This window comes from Tupaia chinensis, unplaced genomic scaffold (assembly GCF_000334495.1).
Source record: "Tupaia chinensis unplaced genomic scaffold, TupChi_1.0 Scaffold000066_1, whole genome shotgun sequence".
NCBI lineage: Eukaryota > Metazoa > Chordata > Mammalia > Scandentia > Tupaiidae > Tupaia > Tupaia belangeri.
Window position 1 is genome coordinate 1,398,730 of NW_006159525.1, and position 19,976 is coordinate 1,418,705.

General features: G+C 44.1%; 1 protein-coding gene across 1 annotated transcript in view; it reads right to left on the bottom strand.

Annotated features, from left to right (window-relative positions):
- The window catches only part of RAB22A (RAB22A, member RAS oncogene family), a 42,529-nt gene extending 22,559 nt beyond the window's left edge, over positions 1-19,970 (bottom strand). The window contains exons 1-2 of the mRNA XM_006141874.2: positions 19,915-19,970; positions 18,891-18,970 (exon numbers count right to left, since the gene is read on the bottom strand). Of these exons, the coding sequence (XP_006141936.1) occupies positions 18,891-18,970; positions 19,915-19,950 (116 nt within the window). The 5' untranslated portion in view covers positions 19,951-19,970. The remainder of the gene's footprint in view (positions 1-18,890; positions 18,971-19,914) is intronic.
- Between the last annotated feature and the right edge of the window lie 6 nt (positions 19,971-19,976).

Here is a 19,976-nt window from a genome sequence, read left to right on the forward strand (position 1 = left end):
TCCTGAGGAAGGAGTGGTGGTGTTTCTGCCACACCCTCATGCTGAATCAGGCACGCTTCCTCACCTCCACTCCCAGCTCAGGTGGCTGCGGGGAGGTGACTGTTTCTCACTCTTGTGACCTGGATCGTACATTGTGTAACAGGCAACAGGCATGTCTGTTGGTTTCTGAGCGGCTGAAATTGAGGTCCCTCACACCCTCAGACCCATTCCCTCCGCCCTAGCACTAGCACTGAGTCTCCACAGGAGGGCTGCTGCTGTGGCTCCCAAGTGGTCCCTGCTGAGCTCTGGGATAGCCCTGGGCAAAGGTCTCTTACTGACTCAAGTTCCTTCCCTGACCTTCAGGTCCCCACCTGTGGAGAAGAGCGCGCTCCCAAACTCGGCTGGCCTCAGTTTAATGGCACAACCCGTACACCCCATCTCACAAGAGCGTGGGGAGGACTGACTTCTGCCTTGTCTGGACCATCACCGATCCCAAGTTCTCCATCACAGGACATTAGGTCTCCCTCCCATGGGACAGAAACAGCCCGTTTTGTAGAGCTGTCTGGTTTTTCATTTTGTATTCAATCTACACTTGAACTTCAAGCTCTGAAATAGATTGGACCCTAATCCTCCCGCGGATGACTATAATTCTACCCTCCCATTGTCATTCCAACACCAGGATCAGGTCCTTCAGCATCCATGTGAGATGCGGCTGAGGGTATGATAATCCAATATCTTGCTGTTTGAAAAACAGGCAATGGCTCCCTGCCATCCACACGATCCATTTGTATTTTCCAGCCTGCCATTTACTTGTCCGATAACCTTATTTTTCACTACTCAACTGCCTCTCTCCACTCTGCCTAGGCAGATCTTATTCTCTCTTTAATCTAAAATCCTTAGTAGCATTACTTCCTAAAGCTAGAATGTCTCTCATACACCGCTCCACCTTTTGTGACATTCTGAAAATGTGACTTTCATGCTCACCAAGTGGCTACGATCTTTGGTCAGAGTATGTGTTCCCAATGAAAATATTTGCTATGAGCTGTTTTAAAATGTCTTTTCTTCAAATGCACAGACTGGCTGAGCGCTCCTGGAAGCCCAGGGTGCCCCATGTCATGCCCCAGTCTCCCTCTACTGCGAGTCCTTCCTTTTGAAGGGCACGTGGACGCTGTTATCCCCTGGTCCTATATGGCACCCTTTGAGGATGAGACTGCAACTTCTAAACACTCCACATCTCGTGCAAACAACACCTAGCTCTCTAGCGTATAGTGCCAGAAACACCAATGAATACACCAAGATTGAGACGTAAAAGACCCACGGTAGGTGGAATCTCGTGGTTCCTCTAGTGCGGCATGAGGGGGCCTTCCAGAAGGGAGTACTCAGTGCAGGGACCGGACAGGGGCTCGAGGGTTAGCTGAAGACAAGGGCACCCCGGTCTTCTGGGAGGGGCCTCAGGAGAGTCCTACGAGCCCAGACACCCTGTCACCTCTGTGCGCTCTGCAGCCGCACTTGCACTTGCCGTGAGTCCGTCCTTTAAACTCCACCGTCTCATGCCGACGAGCTCGAAGGGTTAACTGAGCCCTCCCTGGGTGAAGCTCTTCAACCAGGGAGTGCACAGCAGACTGTCCCACTGGTCATGGTCATTCGTCCCAAGCACATCCTTTGGTACCATCTACATTTCTGCCAAAGCCTCAACTTTTTGAACAATACTCAAAATCAGACACCCTGTCACCTCTGTGCGCTCTGCAGCCGCACTTGCACTTGCCGTGAGTCCGTCCTTTAAACTCCACCGTCTCATGCCGACGAGCTCGAAGGGTTAACTGAGCCCTCCCTGGGTGAAGCTCTCCAACCAGGGAGTGCGCAGACTGGCCCACTGGCCATGGTCATCCGTCCCAAGCACATCCGTTGGTACCATCTACATCTCTGTCAAAGCCTCAACTTTTTGAACAACACTCAAAATCAAGGAAGTAGCTCTCTAAGCATAAAGGTAACTAAGTAACAGAGTTTGGCTTCCCCTCAGAATAATTTACATAATGATACCCTTTCACTTCGTACAAGATAGCAACAAGATGACAATGACAACTAGCTGCCCTGACTAAGTGTTCACTACTTCCCCGTGTGTGACCCCATTTAACCCTTACTGAGAGTCCCTGGGTTGGGTGCGAACCTTTGTTACCATTATATGGATGGACATGGAGGGACTGGAGCTTGAGGGTGGAACAGCTAGGGTCCAAGCCGGGCAGTAGGTCCCGAGCCTGTGCTCTGACCGACGGCCCTGCAGTGCGACCTCGCGGTGGGTGGTTTGCACATTCCTTCCGACACTTGGTCATCTAGGTACGGCAGGACCACTGGCAGGCAGGATGACCAAGACCCTATCACGACCCTTAGAGGCTCACACTGCGAAGACCAAACAGGGATTCTGGGATGAAGGGAGAACAGAGCATGGGGACATGGAAAGACGGCCAAGTCTAAGTCACCGGGAGACAGGCAATGACTGCTGTGGAAGGCCGAACTCCCTCATGTCCACCCCAGCCCAGGACCTGAGAACGTGTGGCCACAGCAGTATTCAGGTCTACACATGCGCACGCATACATAGCTTCCCCTGTGTCCTCCCCTCTACCTCTTCTTAAAACAGAGATGGGGACACGTACTGCAAGTCTTTTACCTTTTATAAATTCTACATTACACCTAGGAGATCATCTGACATAAGTATAAACAGTCTCTCAGGCAAGCACTTCTCCTGTACCCTAGTCTACTGTGGTATAATTTATATAATCCGATCCCTACTAATAGACAATGTTACCAAGTACTAACCCTGTACAACAATCACTCTGCTGTTTGAAACGCACGCATGTGGATCAGGCTGCTGTGCCAAAGGGAATGGGCCGCGGCTCACTGCCTGGCTACCAGTGCGGGCCTGGGAATCAGATGGCCCAGCCACCCTCATGTCTGAAGACTAACAGTCCGGTACCTACGACTCCAGGCTTTAGGAAAGTGTATGTATTACTGATGTGAATTAATGCATACTAAAACTCGAAGTGCAGATTTCAGTTCAATGAGTTTTGACATCTCATATTCTCATGTAACTACTGCCCAAAATGCGATAAACATTTCTATAAGCCCAGAATTGCACATTTCTGGTTAATTCCTGTCTCTCCCCCAGGCAAACCTTTTTTTGACTTCAATTTCATGAATTAGTTATGACTGTCCTTGGATTTAATTTAAATGGAATAATAAAATATGTACTCCATTGAATCTAGCTTCTTTCATTTACCAATATGTTGGAAATTTTGGTATTTGTTCTTTTTCACTGTGGAATGCTGTTCTATTACATGAAAATACTGCACTTTGCCCATCACTAGAGATTTGAGTTGTTTCAAGCTCTGGGCTATTATGAATCAGGCTGCTCTAGACATTATTTTACAAATCTTTTTATAAACGTGTTTTTATTTCTTTTCGGTAAATATCTGAGGGTGGAATTGCTGGGGCACAGGCAGCTATACGTCTAACTTTAGATGAAAAGAGTAAAGAATCCTCCAAAGTAGTCACACCCCTGTGTGTGCCTATCAGATACGTATGGAGGGGCAAGCAGGTAGTGTGGAGGTTAAGATGCTGGATCCCACATGGCTAACTGTGAGGTGTGTCTTCGACTCAGTGGATTGAAAACATCACCCTGGGTTTATGTGTGTGTGCGACCAAAACCCTGAAAGGAGAATAGAGGATTATGGCATGACCAGGAGTGAGTTCTCATTTTCCCTCTCACTCTGGAGGGCACACATGCCCTATAGCAAAACTTAAAAAAGAAAAATAAATTAAAAAGGGAAAGAAATGTACGAGAGGGCTCTTCAAAAAGCTCATGGAAAATGTGTATTATAAAAAACCACATATACACTTTTAAGGCTTCCACACTAAAAACTACAAAACGATGATTAGAGAAATTAAAGAAAACCTAAGTAAATGGAGAGAGAGAGAGAGAGAGACCATACTCATGGATCAAAAGACTCAATATTCTAATTTTTTACTGAAGTATCAAAGTTTTTTTTTTTTTTTTTAAAGATTATTTATTTATTTTTTTGGCCATAGGGCATATACACTTGACAGAGAAGGGGCGAAAGCAGAGAGAGGAGAAATCATCTCTGGGGGGATGGCCATGCTCTTCCAATTCTCCTTTTGGGATCTTGAGTATGTGTACACACATGCCTACTGTGTTTTTCAGGATGGTGGGTCTGAAACTTGAACCGTGAAGTCAGCCATGTGGGATCCAGTGCCTTAACCGCCATGCTACCTGCTGGTCTAATACCAAAGCTTTTTTACGGAGAAAGAAAATTCTTTCAACAATTGATGCTGGATAAACACATGGGAAGAAAATGAACCTTACCTGGGACCAGCAGATAGCATAATGGTTATGTTGCTGGACTCTCACATAGTCAACTGTGGTTCGCGTCCTGGACCGGGTGGCTTAAAACTTACACTGGGCATGTGTGTGTGCATGCCCAAAATCCTGAGAGGAGAATGGGGAGAAGGGATTATAGCATGGCCATGCCCCCAGGAGTGTGTGTGTGTGTGTGTGTGTGTGTGTGTGTGATTTCTCGCTTCTGCTTCTGTCTCCTCGGTGAGCATATGGGCCCTAGGCCTAAAATCTTTCTCTCTCTCTAAAAAAAAGAACCTTACCTCTACTGTGTATCATATAGAAGAATTAATTTGAAATAGGTAAAAACAAAACAAAACAAACAAACAAAAAAAACTAAATGTAAATTAAGAAGATTCTAGAGGAAAACAAGAGAATATCTTTGAGACTTTAAGTCAAACAGAGTTCACTTAGGGAGGTGAAAAAAGGGCAGAAACCAAGGGCAAAACTGATAACATGAATTTCATTAACTCCACTTCATCAGAAGACATTACGACAATGAAAAAGCAAGCCACAGAATGAAAATATAAACAAGAACTATATTTGACAGAAGTATTACATCTGGAATATATAAAGAATTTCTGTCAATCAGTAATAAATGAAACAAAAGACCCAATTAAAAATGGGCAAAAGTGGGGCCAGCAAATGACGTGGCCGTTATGTCGCTGGACTCCCATGTGGCCAACTACTGTTCGAGTCCCAGGCCTGGTAGCTTCAAACTCACTCTGGGTATGTATGCCTGTGTGTCCAAGATGCTGACAAGAGAATGAAGAAAGAACTGTGGCATGGCCTTTCCCCTGGGGGGTTATTCCTCACTTTCCCTCTCACTATCTCTGTCTGTCTCTCTGGTAAGTGCACAGGCTCTATGGCAAAAACTTCAAAAAAAAAAAAAAAAAAAAAAAAGGGAGGGGGGCAAAAGCCTCTAATAACTACTTAAAAAAAGACATTCAAATGTCAAATAAGCACATGCAAAGATACTTAACATTATTAGTCATCTGGATAATGCAAATTAAAAGCATAACGAGGCCATTTTAGAGCCAAGAGGATGTCTAAAGTTAAGAAGGAGCACGGATACTGGCGAAGCTGTGGAGCATGTGGGACTGACACATTGCTGGTGGGGAGGTAAAGGGCACAGACGTTTTGGATAATGTTTGGCGATTTATTATGTAGGCACCTTCCTGGTGAACTACCAACCCTACTAGTTATCTACTCTGAGAAGATGAAAACTTACGTTCACAAAAAGAGTTGTAAAATAATCTTTACAGCAATTGTACTCCTAACAGCCCCTGACTGGGAAGGACCTGGCAGTCCACACCTGCAGGATTAAAAAAACGTGATGTGTTCATATAAGGCAGTATCATAAAAACAAACAAACAACAAACCCAGCAACGACAAACACAAAAAACCTATGGTACATGATCCGAGACTGAATCTGCCAAACATCCTTTCATGGGAAAGAAATCGGACAACAAAGACTACATTTTGTATTACTGCATTTCTGTAAAATTCAAGAGTAGGCCAACTAATCTATAGTGAGTGAAGTCATGACAGAGGTTACCTATGGGAAGTGGGGCTTACAGAAGGAACCTGAATGAGGTGGTGGAAATTGTTGCATTTTGATTAGGGTAGTAGTTTTATGGAGTTTGCCAAAATCAAATCATAAGCTGCTTACTAGAGACCCGCTTAAAATATAAAGACACAGAAAGGCTAAAAAGTAAAAGGATGGAGAAAAGATGTACCATGAAAATACTGGCCAAAGGAAATAATGTTGTTAAATTAGTAACAGACAAATTAGGCTTCAAGGAAAAACATATTCTCAGAGCTAAAGAGGACATTCCAAAATATTACAAGATGGACTTTATCTGTAAGATAAAGAATTCTAAATGTACAGATACCTAATGCTGCAAAATAGACAAAACAAAACTGAAAAAAAAAACCGGAAAAACACACACAATCACAGCTGCAGAATGCTAACCCATTTGTCTTAGTAACTGATAAAGTCACATAGACCAAAAATAGCAAGGGATAACAGAAAAGAATGAAAATGAGTAATACACTCCATCTCACTTCATTCACAGAAAATGGTACGTAACAGCTGCGAAGTACTGTTTTTTCAAATAAACAAGGCACATTGATCAAATCTGACCATATTCAGGCCAGGGTCTGAGCATATGTGGTCCTGCAGAGTGAAGACTCAAATACTAGGTCATTGCAAATCATCTGGAGTTCATTGTCAGGACTGTGATGGTAAAAGAAAGGAATGTGGAAGCATACAGGTCCCTAAAGAGAATCCACCAAGAACAAAGCCTTGATGCCTGCTGACCTACAACATGGAAATGGCCTACAAGATCAATTTCTTGATGCCAAAGAATCGGGAAAGAGGCTGACTTTGAACAGTGTCTTTGGGCATGACGTTACCATTTACAGTTCCACTGGGACTGAACACTGGACCAGCCTCAGAGGGACTTACTGCGAGTCATACCTGACGGGGATGAATTATTTCTTTGGCTATGCTGTTACTTTGGTGGGAGCTGCAGCCTACCAACATGTATGAAATTTCTCTAAGACTCAGTTGATCATAGTTGAAGAGATTGTCAAATTCCTACGTAATTTTTAGTCGTCTTTAGATTCTGTAGTAAAAATAGTACCAATAGAATGGCAAGGTGGTGTCTGGATGCCAAGTAATACTTCCTGTTGTTACTCTGCTAATATATCCTTTCCAGTAAGACAACGGCTGAGAAAATTACCCATCGGGTAGATGTAACCCCTGCTATCTGTGGTCTACCTAACTTGGCTTCAAGTCACTCTAGATCTGCATGCCAAATTGCTAAAGGAGACTGCTGACGGTTTACTGACATATTTTCCTAGTTCTGGGTGGACTAACAAATATAAGAAAATAGTTAATTACTGGTTAATTGGTGCTACTGTTTGGGAAGTGATATTCAAAAGGATACTTCTATTGTTTTCTGAATACAAAACTCATAGCCTGATCACTCCAAGAGACCAGAAGTTACTAGGGAGAGAACTTTCAGCTTTTTTATAATAGAAATAGTGGGCATATTTGACGGTGGGGACTGAAGCAGGCCATAGGAAAGTAGCCACTTTGAAATTGAGAAAGGCCTTTAAGGAGAACAACCTGACCAAGTGCTAAGTCATAAGGTGATCTGTTTGAGAATGGTCAGATGAAAAACCAGGAGTGAGTATTTGAAGGAATTAGGATAATTACTCAGAGGAAAGCAATGCACTGATTGATTATAGTGAGGAATGATTTGCACATGCTTATAACTTGTACCTCTAAGTACCAAGAATGTGTTGAGCTTTTGAAGACAGTTTGATGATACTTGGTGACTATCTCCTTGTAACTAGTTACAGAAAACAAAACAAAACAAAAAAAACACACCCTTCTCCTGGCAGAAGGGAGGAGAAAACTCAGTGGGGATTAGCATGGTATGAGTGAAAATAGATTTTTAATGTTGATATGAAAATGCCACAGGTCACAAACAGGCAAGACTTTTATTTATTTATTTTTATTTGGATAGAAAGGTTTATTTACATTCCAAGGGAGGAAAGGGGCCAGATGAAGAGACTTGCATTGGCACTGATAGGTGGTGGATAGGGACTTTTAAAGCAAAGGGATTTGGGGTTGGGTAATTAGGGTGGTCCTGAGAAGGGATGCTAGGTGGTCTGGGTTGTTTCTGTTATGTCTGGGCAGGCAAGACATCCTTCAAGAGTGATAAAGAAGACACACCACTGGATATTAATACTTATTAAAAAGATATAGAAATTTTTTTAAAAAAATAATTATTTATTTTATTTTTTATTTATTCATTGCTTGATTTGACCAGAGAGAGGCAGAGGGTGAGAGAGAGAGAGAGGAAGTGAGAAAGCAAGCCACCAGGTCCCGGACTTGAACCCTGGTTGGCCATGTGGGAGTGTCCAGAGCCTTAACCACCATGCCACCTGCTGGTCCCAGATAAAGAAATTTAATATTGATTAAAAGATAAAGAAATTTGATATTGATACAAGGATAGGGAAAAAGGCTAAGAATCTCTTTTAAAAAATCACTAATCAAGGCAAAAAATTAGTATTGTGGATTTCACAGCATGTGGAAGTAAAGCATATGACAATTAACAGCACCAAAGAAAGGGAACAGAAATATACTCTTGTAAAGTTCTTACATCATATGTGAAATGATATATTATTATTTTTTTGAAATTATATATTATTTAAATATCAATTGACAAATTCCTGTAGATCTTAAATGATAACTAAAATAATAAAAACAAAAAGCCAAGAGACAACAGTGTTAATAAAATGAATCGTTAATGGAGCAAAGATAAAAACATAGCAAGATGGAAGATTTAAATCAAACCATACTGACAATTATAATATTGGGTCACCTGAAAGTCATGGCGCATTTCTGCATAGAAAACCACGTCATGACTCTCCCAATAATCCAATAAATAAAAATGGTCTAAACTAGTGCCACACAACAGAACTCCTTTTGATGTGGTTTGAATGCAGTTATCAGGCTGTAGGCAAAGTCATGATGTATTTTTCTATGCAAAAATGTTTCATGATTTTCCCAATGACCCAACAGTATGAATGAAGATGTGAATTCTTAATTTTAACATATGGCTGGTGGCAAGTGTATAAGACAGCACAGGTCTAAACACTCCAGCTAAAAGGCAGAGAGATGTTAGATTAGATATAAAAGCAGGATCTATAATCCTGTCTATGAGAAATTCGCTTGAAATTAGACCCAGCACTGCATAAAAAAGATGATGCATAACCCAAGAGACATTTATCTCAGGAATGCATGTTCAGTTTAATATTTTAGTATTATTTACCATTTAGCAATTATTCATTAGTAATTCACCATTTTAACAAAAAAAATGAACAATTTGAAATATATAGAAAACCTTCACCTAAAAGAATTTAATACAATTCTTGACATTAAAAAAAAAAACTCATTAATTTAGGCATAGAAGAGAACATCCTCGACCTGACAGTGAGCATCTACAAAAAAACCCCCAGAGCTAGCCATCAAACTTAACGGCAAAAGAATGAATAATTTTCCCCAAGACTGATTATACAGCAAGGGAGCTGGCTCTCACCACTTAGCAACACAGTATTGCAGGTCTGATACCCACAGTGTAATAAGGCAAGTAAATATATATGGAAAAGGAGAATGGTCTATTCATAAATGACATGACTGTGTACCTAAGAAAATCTCAAGGAATCCACAAAAAAAGATGCATCAGACAAGTAAACTTAGCAAAGTCACAGGACACAAGATCAATACTCAGTTTAAAGTCTATATGTATACAAATGAAAGAAAATTAAAATAAAAAATACCATTGACAACAACATTAAAATAATGAAAAGTTTTGGGATAAATTTAACAAAATATGTGCAAGAAAAACTACAGTGGTTACTTTATAAAGAGAAAAATTCTTTCCTTTTTACCTTTTTGGTTTGCAAGAGAGCGTGTGCACTGGCTAGACAGAGAGAGAGAGAGAGAGAGAGAGAGGAGGAAAGCAAGAAAGCGAGAAAGCACTCCTGCCTCCCCCTTACCCGCATAAGGCATGGTTCACTCTGCAATCCCTTCTCCTCTGTTTCTCCCTCCTTTCAGGATTTTGGCATGCATTCACATGTACCTGAAGTGTCCTTCGAGCTGCTGAGTCCAGGAATTGAATTGCACTTGGCCATGTGGAACTTGGCCACCTGAACCACCATGCCACAGGCTGGCCTCAAAGATATAATTAGAAATATACCATGTTCGTGGATCAGAAGATCCACTGTTAAGATGTCAATTCTCCCCAAATTATTCAATAGTGTTCCATCTCAAACTCTTGGCTAAATTGGGCCAGCCAGTGGTCTGGTGGTTAAGGCAGCCGTGTAGTCATGGCTGACTACATGGTTTGGATCCCGTACAGTCAACGGAATGAATAAAATAAAAAAGAATGACAACATGAAGTGTTGGAAAGAATATACAACAATAGCAGTTTTATAGACTGATGGACAGGATGAAAAAGGTACAGTTATTTTGGAAAATAGTTTGTCAGTTTCAGAAAAACTAACCATATGCTTAGTGTATGACTCAGCAATCCCACCATGAAACATACCCCTAGAGTAAATGTATATCCACACGCAGATTTACTCACAAATGCCTACAGTTGCTCTATAACAGCAAAAAAATTGTAAACAACTCAAATATTTATCAGCTGGCAACTAAATGAACAAATTTCAATATATAGCCCATATATTGGAACACAACTCAATTAATATAAAAAATGAGCTACAGATGCATGCAACATGGGTGAATCTCAAAAAACATCCAGCTACAGAAAAGTACATAAATGAGAGTCACACTTAAATGAAACTCCAGAAAAGATGAATAGTCTAAAGTTGACAAAAAGCTTAAGGGTTGTTGACTGAAGCCAGGCTACAGGGGTAGCTGACCAAAATGGTGCAAAAAGGAGCCTTCTGCAGTGTAGTAAAGTTCTACATCTTGATTGTGGCAGTGATATCGCAGGTGCAGAAATCTGTAAAGTTCATCAAAATGTTCACTTAAAATGGGTGCGTTTTATTTTACGTAAACTATATTTCAATAAAGTCAGTAAAAACAGACCAATAGGGCTCGATTCCTGGCTCACGGTAAGAGCTGGGTACAGTGGTGCCTATCCGTCGACCTAATTCTTTGGAAAATGAGCTAAGAGGGCTGTAACATAGGACAGATGCCAATGGAGAAGAGCAGAAAATCCATAAACAGAGTCTTATAAACATGGGTGCTCGATTCATGGCACGAGAGCTCAGTGTAATGCAGTGAGTTACAGATGGTACTTTAAAAAAAGTGAGAACAGGACTTCTGAATAGTCCTATTGGAATTAAACTACAAAAAAGGGGGAAAAGTACCAAAAAAAAAAAAAAAACAAACCCCACAATTTCTTTCACTTTATTCAAAACCATTCTAGATGAATCCTACATCTAAATTTGAAAAATGAAACAAAGTTTCTGTAACAAAAATATTTTCCTGACCTTAGTAAATCAGTTTTTTTTTTTTGGAGAGGTTTTTGCTATAGGGCGTGTGCGCTTGCCAGACAGACAGAGAGAGACATAGAGACAGAAAGTGAGAAATCACCCCCCAGAGGGGATGGTCACACCGCAATTCCTTCTCCTCCATTCTCCTCTCGGGATCTTGGGCACGCACGCACACGCACCCGGCGTGAGTTCTAAGCCACCGGGTCAGGGACGCAAACCGCGGTCGACTACGTGGGAGTCCAGTGACACAGCCATTACGCTAACTGCTGGTTCCCAGTAAATCAGTTTCATAAACCCACTAGACATGGAACCAGAAAATGGTGTAATGGTTACGTCACTGGACTCACACAGGCCAATTGAGGTTTGTGTCCTGGACTCGAAAATCACACTGGTGTGTGTGTGTGTGTGTGTGCCCAAGATCCTGAGAGGAGAAGGGATTGTGGTGTGGCCATCACCCCCCAGGGGATGATTTCGCTCTGTCTCTTGGGTGAGTGCATGTGCTCTATAGCAAAAACTGCTCTCAATAAAAAGCACTAGATGTAAAGGAAAGATTGATTAATTAAACGGACTCCATTAAGAGAACTATTGTTCATTAAAAGATCCTTCCAAAGAGTGAAAAAATTGGGTTGTCGGAAAAGTCACAAAACATTTTTACATAGAAAAATGTCATGACTTTTCCAATGACCTGATAGTACAGAATTGGGAGAAATAGCTCCAATACATAGAATTACTGATAGTATAGAATTGGGAGAAATAGCTCCAATACATAGAATTAATGAATGACTAGTAGCCAAACGTTAACATTTACAAATCAGTAATAAAATGACTGAAAACAATAAAAATAGAGTGAGATTCTTAAACACTTTATAAAAGTTGATATTCAAAAGACCAATAATCATATGAAAGAATGTTCAATAGGGGGTCAGCAGGTGGTGTGGTGGTTAAGGCACTGGACTCCAACACGATTGACGAGTTTGAGTCCTGGATTGTGGTGGCTTGCTTTCTTGCTCTCTCTCTCATTCTTTTTCTGTCTCTTTCTGATGAGCTCATGTGTCCCACAGCAAACTTAAAAATAGGAATAATAACAAATAAAAAATGTTTTAAAAAAGGTTCAAGAGCTTTAGTCACAAAGATAATAGAAATTAGGGAACCAGCAGTTAGCGTAATGGCTGTGTCGCTGGACTCCCACGTAGTCAACCGTGGTTCACATCCCGGACCCGGTGGATTAGAACTCACACCGGGTACATGCGCGCCCAAGATCCCGAGAAGAGAATGGAGGAGAAGGGATTGCGGCATGACCATCCCCCCTGGGGGTGATTTCTCGCTTTCTGTCTCTCTGTCTTTCTCTGTCTGGCGAGCGCACGTGCCCTGTAGCAAAAAATCTCTCTCAAAAAAAAAAAAAAAAAAAAAAAAAGATAATAGAAATTAAAACCAGAATGAGGGACCAGCAGTTAGCGTAATGGCTATGTCGCTGGACTCCCATGTAGCCAACTGTGGTTCGAGTTCCAGACCCAGTGGCTTAAACTCACGCTGGGCACGTGTGTGTGCGTACCAATGATCCCAAGAGGAGAATGGAGGAGAAGGGATTGCGGTGTGACCATCCCCCTGGGGGGCGTGATTTCTCGCTTTCTGTCTCTCAATTTCTATCTTTCTGGCAAGCACACACGCCCCACAGCAAAAAACAAAACAAAACAAACAAACAAACAAAAAAACCCACAAAGAAACAACAGAGATGAATCTCACAATGTTTGAAAATAGACATAAAAATATATACTATCTAATCCCAATTATGTAAGGTTTAAAACTAGTGTTACTTTATTTAAAAAAACAAAACAAAACAAAACTGGTAAACAACAAATGCTTACCAGATGCTGAGTATAATTGTAAATTATTTTTATGTGTTTTCACAATAGACTTTTAAGTGAGATGCTATGGATTATTTCCAAATGTGCAATTTGCCCAGGGTCACAGAGAACTGAGTGCTAGAACTGGGAGGCAAAGGCCGACATCTGGCTTGAGCACCTGTATTCTGAGCTCCGCCCCACTGACTCTCGTGACAGAACTTTAATGGAGAGATGGAGGGAGGGCAAACGTGCAGGTGAGAGGGTGGCTAAACTCCCACCTTAAAAGGAGGAAGAAAGTGAGTGGATAATGCCAAAAAGTGGAGACAGGAGAAACGAGGGCAATTGAGAACTAACTGTACACATATGTTATGAAACAACGTGAAGGAAAGACCAGAGAAAACAGCCATCACAAAAACACACCTTTAGGGAATGGGTTGGGTTGAAGCAGGGACCATTATGCTTAATTTATAAGCATGTTTTAAAAACCATATACACAGTTCTTTAATAAAAGTAATGTAAATTTTTTTTAAAAAAATTTAAATACTTAAAAAGAAATAGTTACCATTTATTGAGCTCCAGTGTCCTTGGCGCTTCATTAAGTATTTTACTTATTTTTAAGAATTATTTAATTTATTATTAGTCTGAGCAGAGAGAGAGAGAAAGAGCGAGCAAGCAATCCGCCAGGTCTGGGACTCGAACCATGGTTAGCCATGTGGGAGTCCAACACCTTAACCACACTACCTGCTGGCCCCTTGTTAAGCATTTTAAATGTGGGATCTATGGAATACTCCTAAGGACATGATACAGAACTAGTCTTATCACTGCTTTTATTCTGCTGCTAGTGAAAGAGGGATTAAGTTGCCCAGGGCCTAACTTGCTAGCAAGAGGCAGAGCTGCAGTCCAGTCTGAATCCAAAGCCCAAGCCTCATCCCCACCAGGGAAGACGACGACCAAGATGTCAGATATTGCAGTGGGGATAGAGGGACATTTAGGAGGTGGCTTGGACAGGAGCTAGTGACTCTCTGCTAGCTGGAGGAAGGGGACGGAAAGCTAGAAGGGGATCTACAAGGATGCCCAGTTTGCTAGCTTGAGTGACAAAGCGCATGCTGCTCCTGTTCATTACTATGGAAAGAGCAAAGGTCTAGCTTCTAGGGGTTCATGAGCTTGGTCGCAAACATGTAGTCTCCAGATTTGGCGGTCACCTATGAGCACAGGCCATAAGCTGAGTGGAATCTACAGGTCTAGAACTAGAGGGTCTTGTGCTCCTGCTGTGGAACTGACCTGTTTTCTAAGCAGCACACGTGAACGCAATAACCTCTCACTGGAGATCACAGCTCACCGCAGTGGTGACTTTAATGGGGGGTCTGTCTTCCTCTGTGTACTGCAAGAGAGAGGGTCCCCAGAATCTGGAAGGAGGGACCAGAAGCACTCTCAGTCTAAACAAGCCTCGGCTTTGGATGACCGAATGACATGAGTTAGGTCATCAGGCAGAGAAAATGCAACGAGAAGGGGTCTGCTCGAAATCCTGGGCATCCGACATCTATGATGAACAAGGGACGAGGAGCCTGCAGGAGACCGAAGCAAAGTGCCTTGAAGGTAAAAGATGAACATGGGCAGGGGAGGTAGGATAGGGACAGTTCCCACCTGGTCCATCTATTTACATTCCTGCCTGTCCCTGCTGACCCTGGAGCCTGGAACTAATTTTTAGAGAGGCTCGCAGTGTACCAGAATGCTGACAGATAAACAAGTATGTGCAAGGGGGTGAGAAACAGGAAGGGCCTCAGGAGGGAGCAGCATGTGCCAAGCACACAGGTGTGGAAACAGTACTTGGTGTGTTGGAAGTGGGCAAGAAGTGCATGGAGGCAGCACATGACAGAGAAGGCCAGGCCTGGCCTGGGACAGGCGGCCTCTGCCATGCCTGGAGCAGGAGAGCCGATGTTTTCAGAGAGGGCTGAGTGGAGGCAGAAGCAGGAGAGGGGCAATCAGTTATGAGACAGTAGACAGGATGAGGACTCAGTGGGAGGACAGGAAGGGGGCTCAGGTCCTAGCAAGAGGGAAGAATGGATACGACAGGGTTTGGGGAGTGGGCTGGGAGGGTGGAGAGGGATGGAACCACAGCATGTGATCACAGAACCACTCCCAGCCGCTAAGATTTACTGCACATTCCCTCTGCACATTCAGTAGCAGGGATGGAGTTAATCCAATGAGCCCAGAAGCAGGCACGACTACCATCTCCCTGCCCCCAGCAGAGAGACTCGGTCTCTTGCACAGAAGTCCTTCCAGCTAGTGCATGGCCGAGGCCCTGGGTTAGTCCAGGGCAGGATGCTTCTTCAGGGCCACGCTCTTCCCCACTATACGACAGCTGGTCACGAAGGAAGAACCAATACGGGAACGTGGCATTTAGCACTGGAGGATGCAGAGATGCCTAGTTCTGCAGGGCCCAGGTCCACAGCATGCCTGGGGACAGGCCTGGGCCTGAGGAGAAAGCCTGGAGAAGTGAACCTTTCATTATGAGGTGAAGGTGAGCTGTGGGTGGTGAGGAGAGTAACTGGGAAACACAGGGGGCCAGGACCCAACCTGCGGAAGACTGACATTTACTACCTAAGCAGGAGGGGAGGCCGGGGCAACAGTGAGGAGGCACAGTCATGGAAGCAGGAAGGGAACTAAGGAAGCCACAGGGGCTATATCCTGACAAGCTGCATGTGTCCTGCAGTGATGGGAGGCCTCCCCTGGTCCCCAGGGTCCTGTGGCCTGGCCACCTCAGCTTTCTGACCACTCCTTTAACCTGCTCTGCCTTTCACCTTAAGGTCACCACTGTCCCCCAGCCTGCTCCAGCTTTTTCCTAGTCACGGTCTCTCACTATTATCATTAGCCTTCTTAAACCTCCAGCTGAAGATCAAGCACCCATCTTTCACTATGTGGCCAACATGACCCTAAGTGCTTCCCCCTTCATTTGTCCCTGCAGGAATCGATGAGGCCCAGGCCAGGCCTGCCCTGTGTTCTCACAGAATCCAACACTTGTCCTTGGTAGCCCAGGGAACGGTAAGTCAGCTCCCGTACGTACATCAGTTACAGAACACATCTCTCTCCTTCTAAGTGGGGATTGTAGGATAGCAGCTGAGCTTGTCTAAACCAGGGGCAGCAAACCTGCTGAGAAGTGCCAGGGACCAGCATTTTCAGGTTGGAGGGCAATGGTGTCTTAGTCACACTTTTCAACTCAGCCAGTGTAGCCTGAAAGCCGCAAAGATAATACGTAAACAGACGAGTGTGACTGTTCCAACGGGCTGTGCCGTATCGCAGGCAGGCTAAAGGTCAACAGCTTGCCGACCTGGTCTAAATCACCAGCACCCAGTCTACCACCTCAAGAAATACTGGGTTGTCGGGAAAGTCAGGGTACATTTTTACATAGAGAGAAATAGAAAAATATGTTGCGACTTTTCCTAAGACCCAAAAGATAAAGGTAACTTCCCCTCCAAAACAAAACAACTTCCAAACCTGTGGCACTGGCTACTGGATGGGAACTAGTACCAGGGCAGGTGCCTTTAGTGGCAAGGTGGGGTGGAGCCAGATGGCAGCGGGCTGGGGAGTGAGCAGTAGCTGAGGAAGTAGTTGCTTCTCTTTCAGGAGTTCTGCGATCTGAACAGCAGGGTTGGGGACTGGTGCTCCTCCTCATGGAGCAGGTCAATCAGGAGCGTGTCTGCAGACTACGACGAGGTAGGGCTGGGGGAGAAAGGGGTAACCAGAAAGAGGGGCCCTAGAGCTCGGGTGTATATGGGGCTGTCATGAGGAAGGACGCCATCTTCTGAGGCTGAGAAGGAAATGAGGAGGAATCTGCGCGTTCTTTCCCATGCGGCGCGAGCCCGCACTCCTGATGAAGACAGCGGCCAGGAGGAGGGCAGAACTACCAACACCTGGCAGATGGAAGCAGTGGGCAAGCAGGACAGCAGAAGCCCCGGACGGGGCTGTGGGCCTCACAAGATCCATGGAGCCGGACGCTTTGTCCTCCTCTCCCACGTGAGGGAGCACTTCCAGCCCAGGCGGCATCTGGGTATCCCACGAGCTCTGGGTTTGCGGCTCTGACTCAGTGTTTAGTCTGTCACTCCCTGAATCATCAGTACTACCTGCTGTCATTCCTATCACTTCACTTTCCCATGCAGGTAGCAACAGGCACGCCCTGAGGGGGTGAGTTCACCCTTTAAATATGTGGGCGTACCCACTTCTTTTTCAAAGGATATTGAAAGGCATTTTAACTACAGAAAGAGTTAGTAGTGGATTTCATCCCAGGCCTACAAATGATAGGAAACCTAGACTTTAACAAAACAGATATCAGAATTATTGGGCATGTTAACTGATGAGAGTAGCTCATGATAGCTCAAGGACAGACTTACAGCGGTGCCCCCCATGGGGTGTAAAACATTATTGGGCAATGGGACCAGCAGTTAGCGTAATGGCTATGTTGCTGGACTCCCATGTAGTCGACTGCAGTTCGCATCCTGGACCCGGTGGCTTAAAACTCACTCCAGGCGTGTGTGCGTGCGTGCCCAAGATCCTGACAGGAGAACGAAGGAGAAGGGATTGCGGTGTGGCCATCCCCCCCTGGGGGGTGATTTCTCGCTTTCTGTCTTCCCGTCTCTCTCTGTCTGGCAAGCGCACTCGCCCTATAGCAAAAATCTCTCCAAAAAAAAAAAAGAAAAAAACATTATTGGGCAAGAATGCCCTGCACAGAGCACAAAGAGATACTTTACCTTCATGAAGAGTAACACAGGACTTTTCTTTAAATGGAAGAGACCATTTGATTGGGGGGGAGGGTTGACAGTAAAACAGCATAGCAGCTTGCAGCGTGGCCATCCCCGCTGGGGAGTGATTTCTCCCTTTCTATCTCTCTGTCTCTCTCTGTCTTTCTGGTGAGCGCATGTGCCCTATGGCGAAAACCTCTCAAAAAACGACAACAACAACAAAAAACCAGCATAGCAGCCATTGCATTTTACAAGTCTAATGTAGTATTGAAATCTCTAAAATGCAACTGCTAGCAGAAAGCATTAATATTCGACATTTAAATGCCCTGAGAAGTCTTCTTATAGAGTCAAAACCTACAGATAATCAACTTCACTTATCCAAAGCAGCAGAGAATCAAAAACAAAACAGAGCAAAACAAAGCCCTCAGGTTTCAAGGTTAACTTCCTACTTTATTATTGCTACCAGTGTAGGAACATGTGAGAAGGGTAAGAACCCAATCCAACTACCTTTCAGGAAGGACTAAAACCATGTACCTATCTTTTTAGCTGACATGTCTGAAAGAAGAGGACCTGTCTTCATGTGCCTTCTTTCAAGGTGTCGTTGCTGATGATATCTATACACTCCCGTCTGCTCTGCCAGTAAGTAAAACCCTAATCCACAGTTTCATTTTGAAGTTTTCATTCCCCACAATCTGAAGATAACTTTCCTAAAATACACCAAGCCTCACTCACTGGATTCTTCCAAGTCCTTCTGGAGACCAAAGGAACCAGTGACTCGAATCGCTGGGTATAAAATGACAGGGCCCACACTTGCGACACATTTTATTTGGAAGTACTTCCAATACACTTTTAGAATATTAAATAAATGTAATCTCTTACCCTATTGTTGGGTTGATGTTTGGATCAAAACTGTCTTCCACAAAGCGCCATACAATACTCGATTTACCCACGCCTGTATCCTGAAAGAGGACATGACCGAATGAGGAAACGTTTACCAGCTTGCAGACACTGAAAATGACTTTGTGGCTTAAGTTCAGATGTTAGAAAAATCATCCTAGATGGGTCAATTTCATAAATTGAGGGACATAAAAGAGGCTTTTCATAAAAATTTAGGGGAGTAACTAAGAGATTTCAAATTGTGTTATGGGAGAACTTATGAAAGACCCGAAGTTTCTGCTTTGAGTGAAAAACGGCACTCACTTGTTTAACACATACTAATAAACTATATACTCCTGAATTACTCTGAGTAATCCCTGATGAATCTCAGCCCCACCCTATTTGGGGGCAAAAAATAGTTTCTGGAATTCTTTTCAATCTTTAAGGAAGAAACTCAGCCAAGAAAGCATCAACCTCAGAAAGAGGCTTTCACCGGCCAAGGTGCCTGACAGGACAGGAAGCTGAAGCTTCACACCAGTCTCGGGGCTTCCTGACCTGACACTCACCTTGCCCACAGGAAGAGCTACTTTGTAAAGGATTATAAATCGGCCAGAAGTAGCCTGCTATGCCACAAATGGAAAGCAACACCCAGCAGATGGGAAAGGAGGCTCCTGGTGCTCCTGAAACCCAAAGACTTATCACTGGTCTTACTTTGAAAGGCCTGGCCAACTCCCAACCAGACCCTTGGCAAGTTGGGAGGAAACTATTTAAGAGCCGATCTTTACCTAGATGCAATGGGGCGCAGAGAGAGCTCCGCACTTCGGGGGCATCAGAGACTACTGGCTCCAGGGAGGGCAAAGGGGAGGTTCTTCCGACCCAGCAGAGGATGCAGCAAGGTGGGCGGGACCGCCCCGAGTCTGGAGGGAGGGTCCGCGGGGCGGACGGGAGCCGGGGCAGAGGTGGAGGTGACGTGGGGGCGCCGGGGCCCGGCCCTCCCGCCTCCCACCGCCTCCCGGCTGCCACTCACCCCCAGAAGACACACTTTGAGCTCCCTCAGCGCCATGGCCCGGCAGCAGGGTCCTGGGCCCG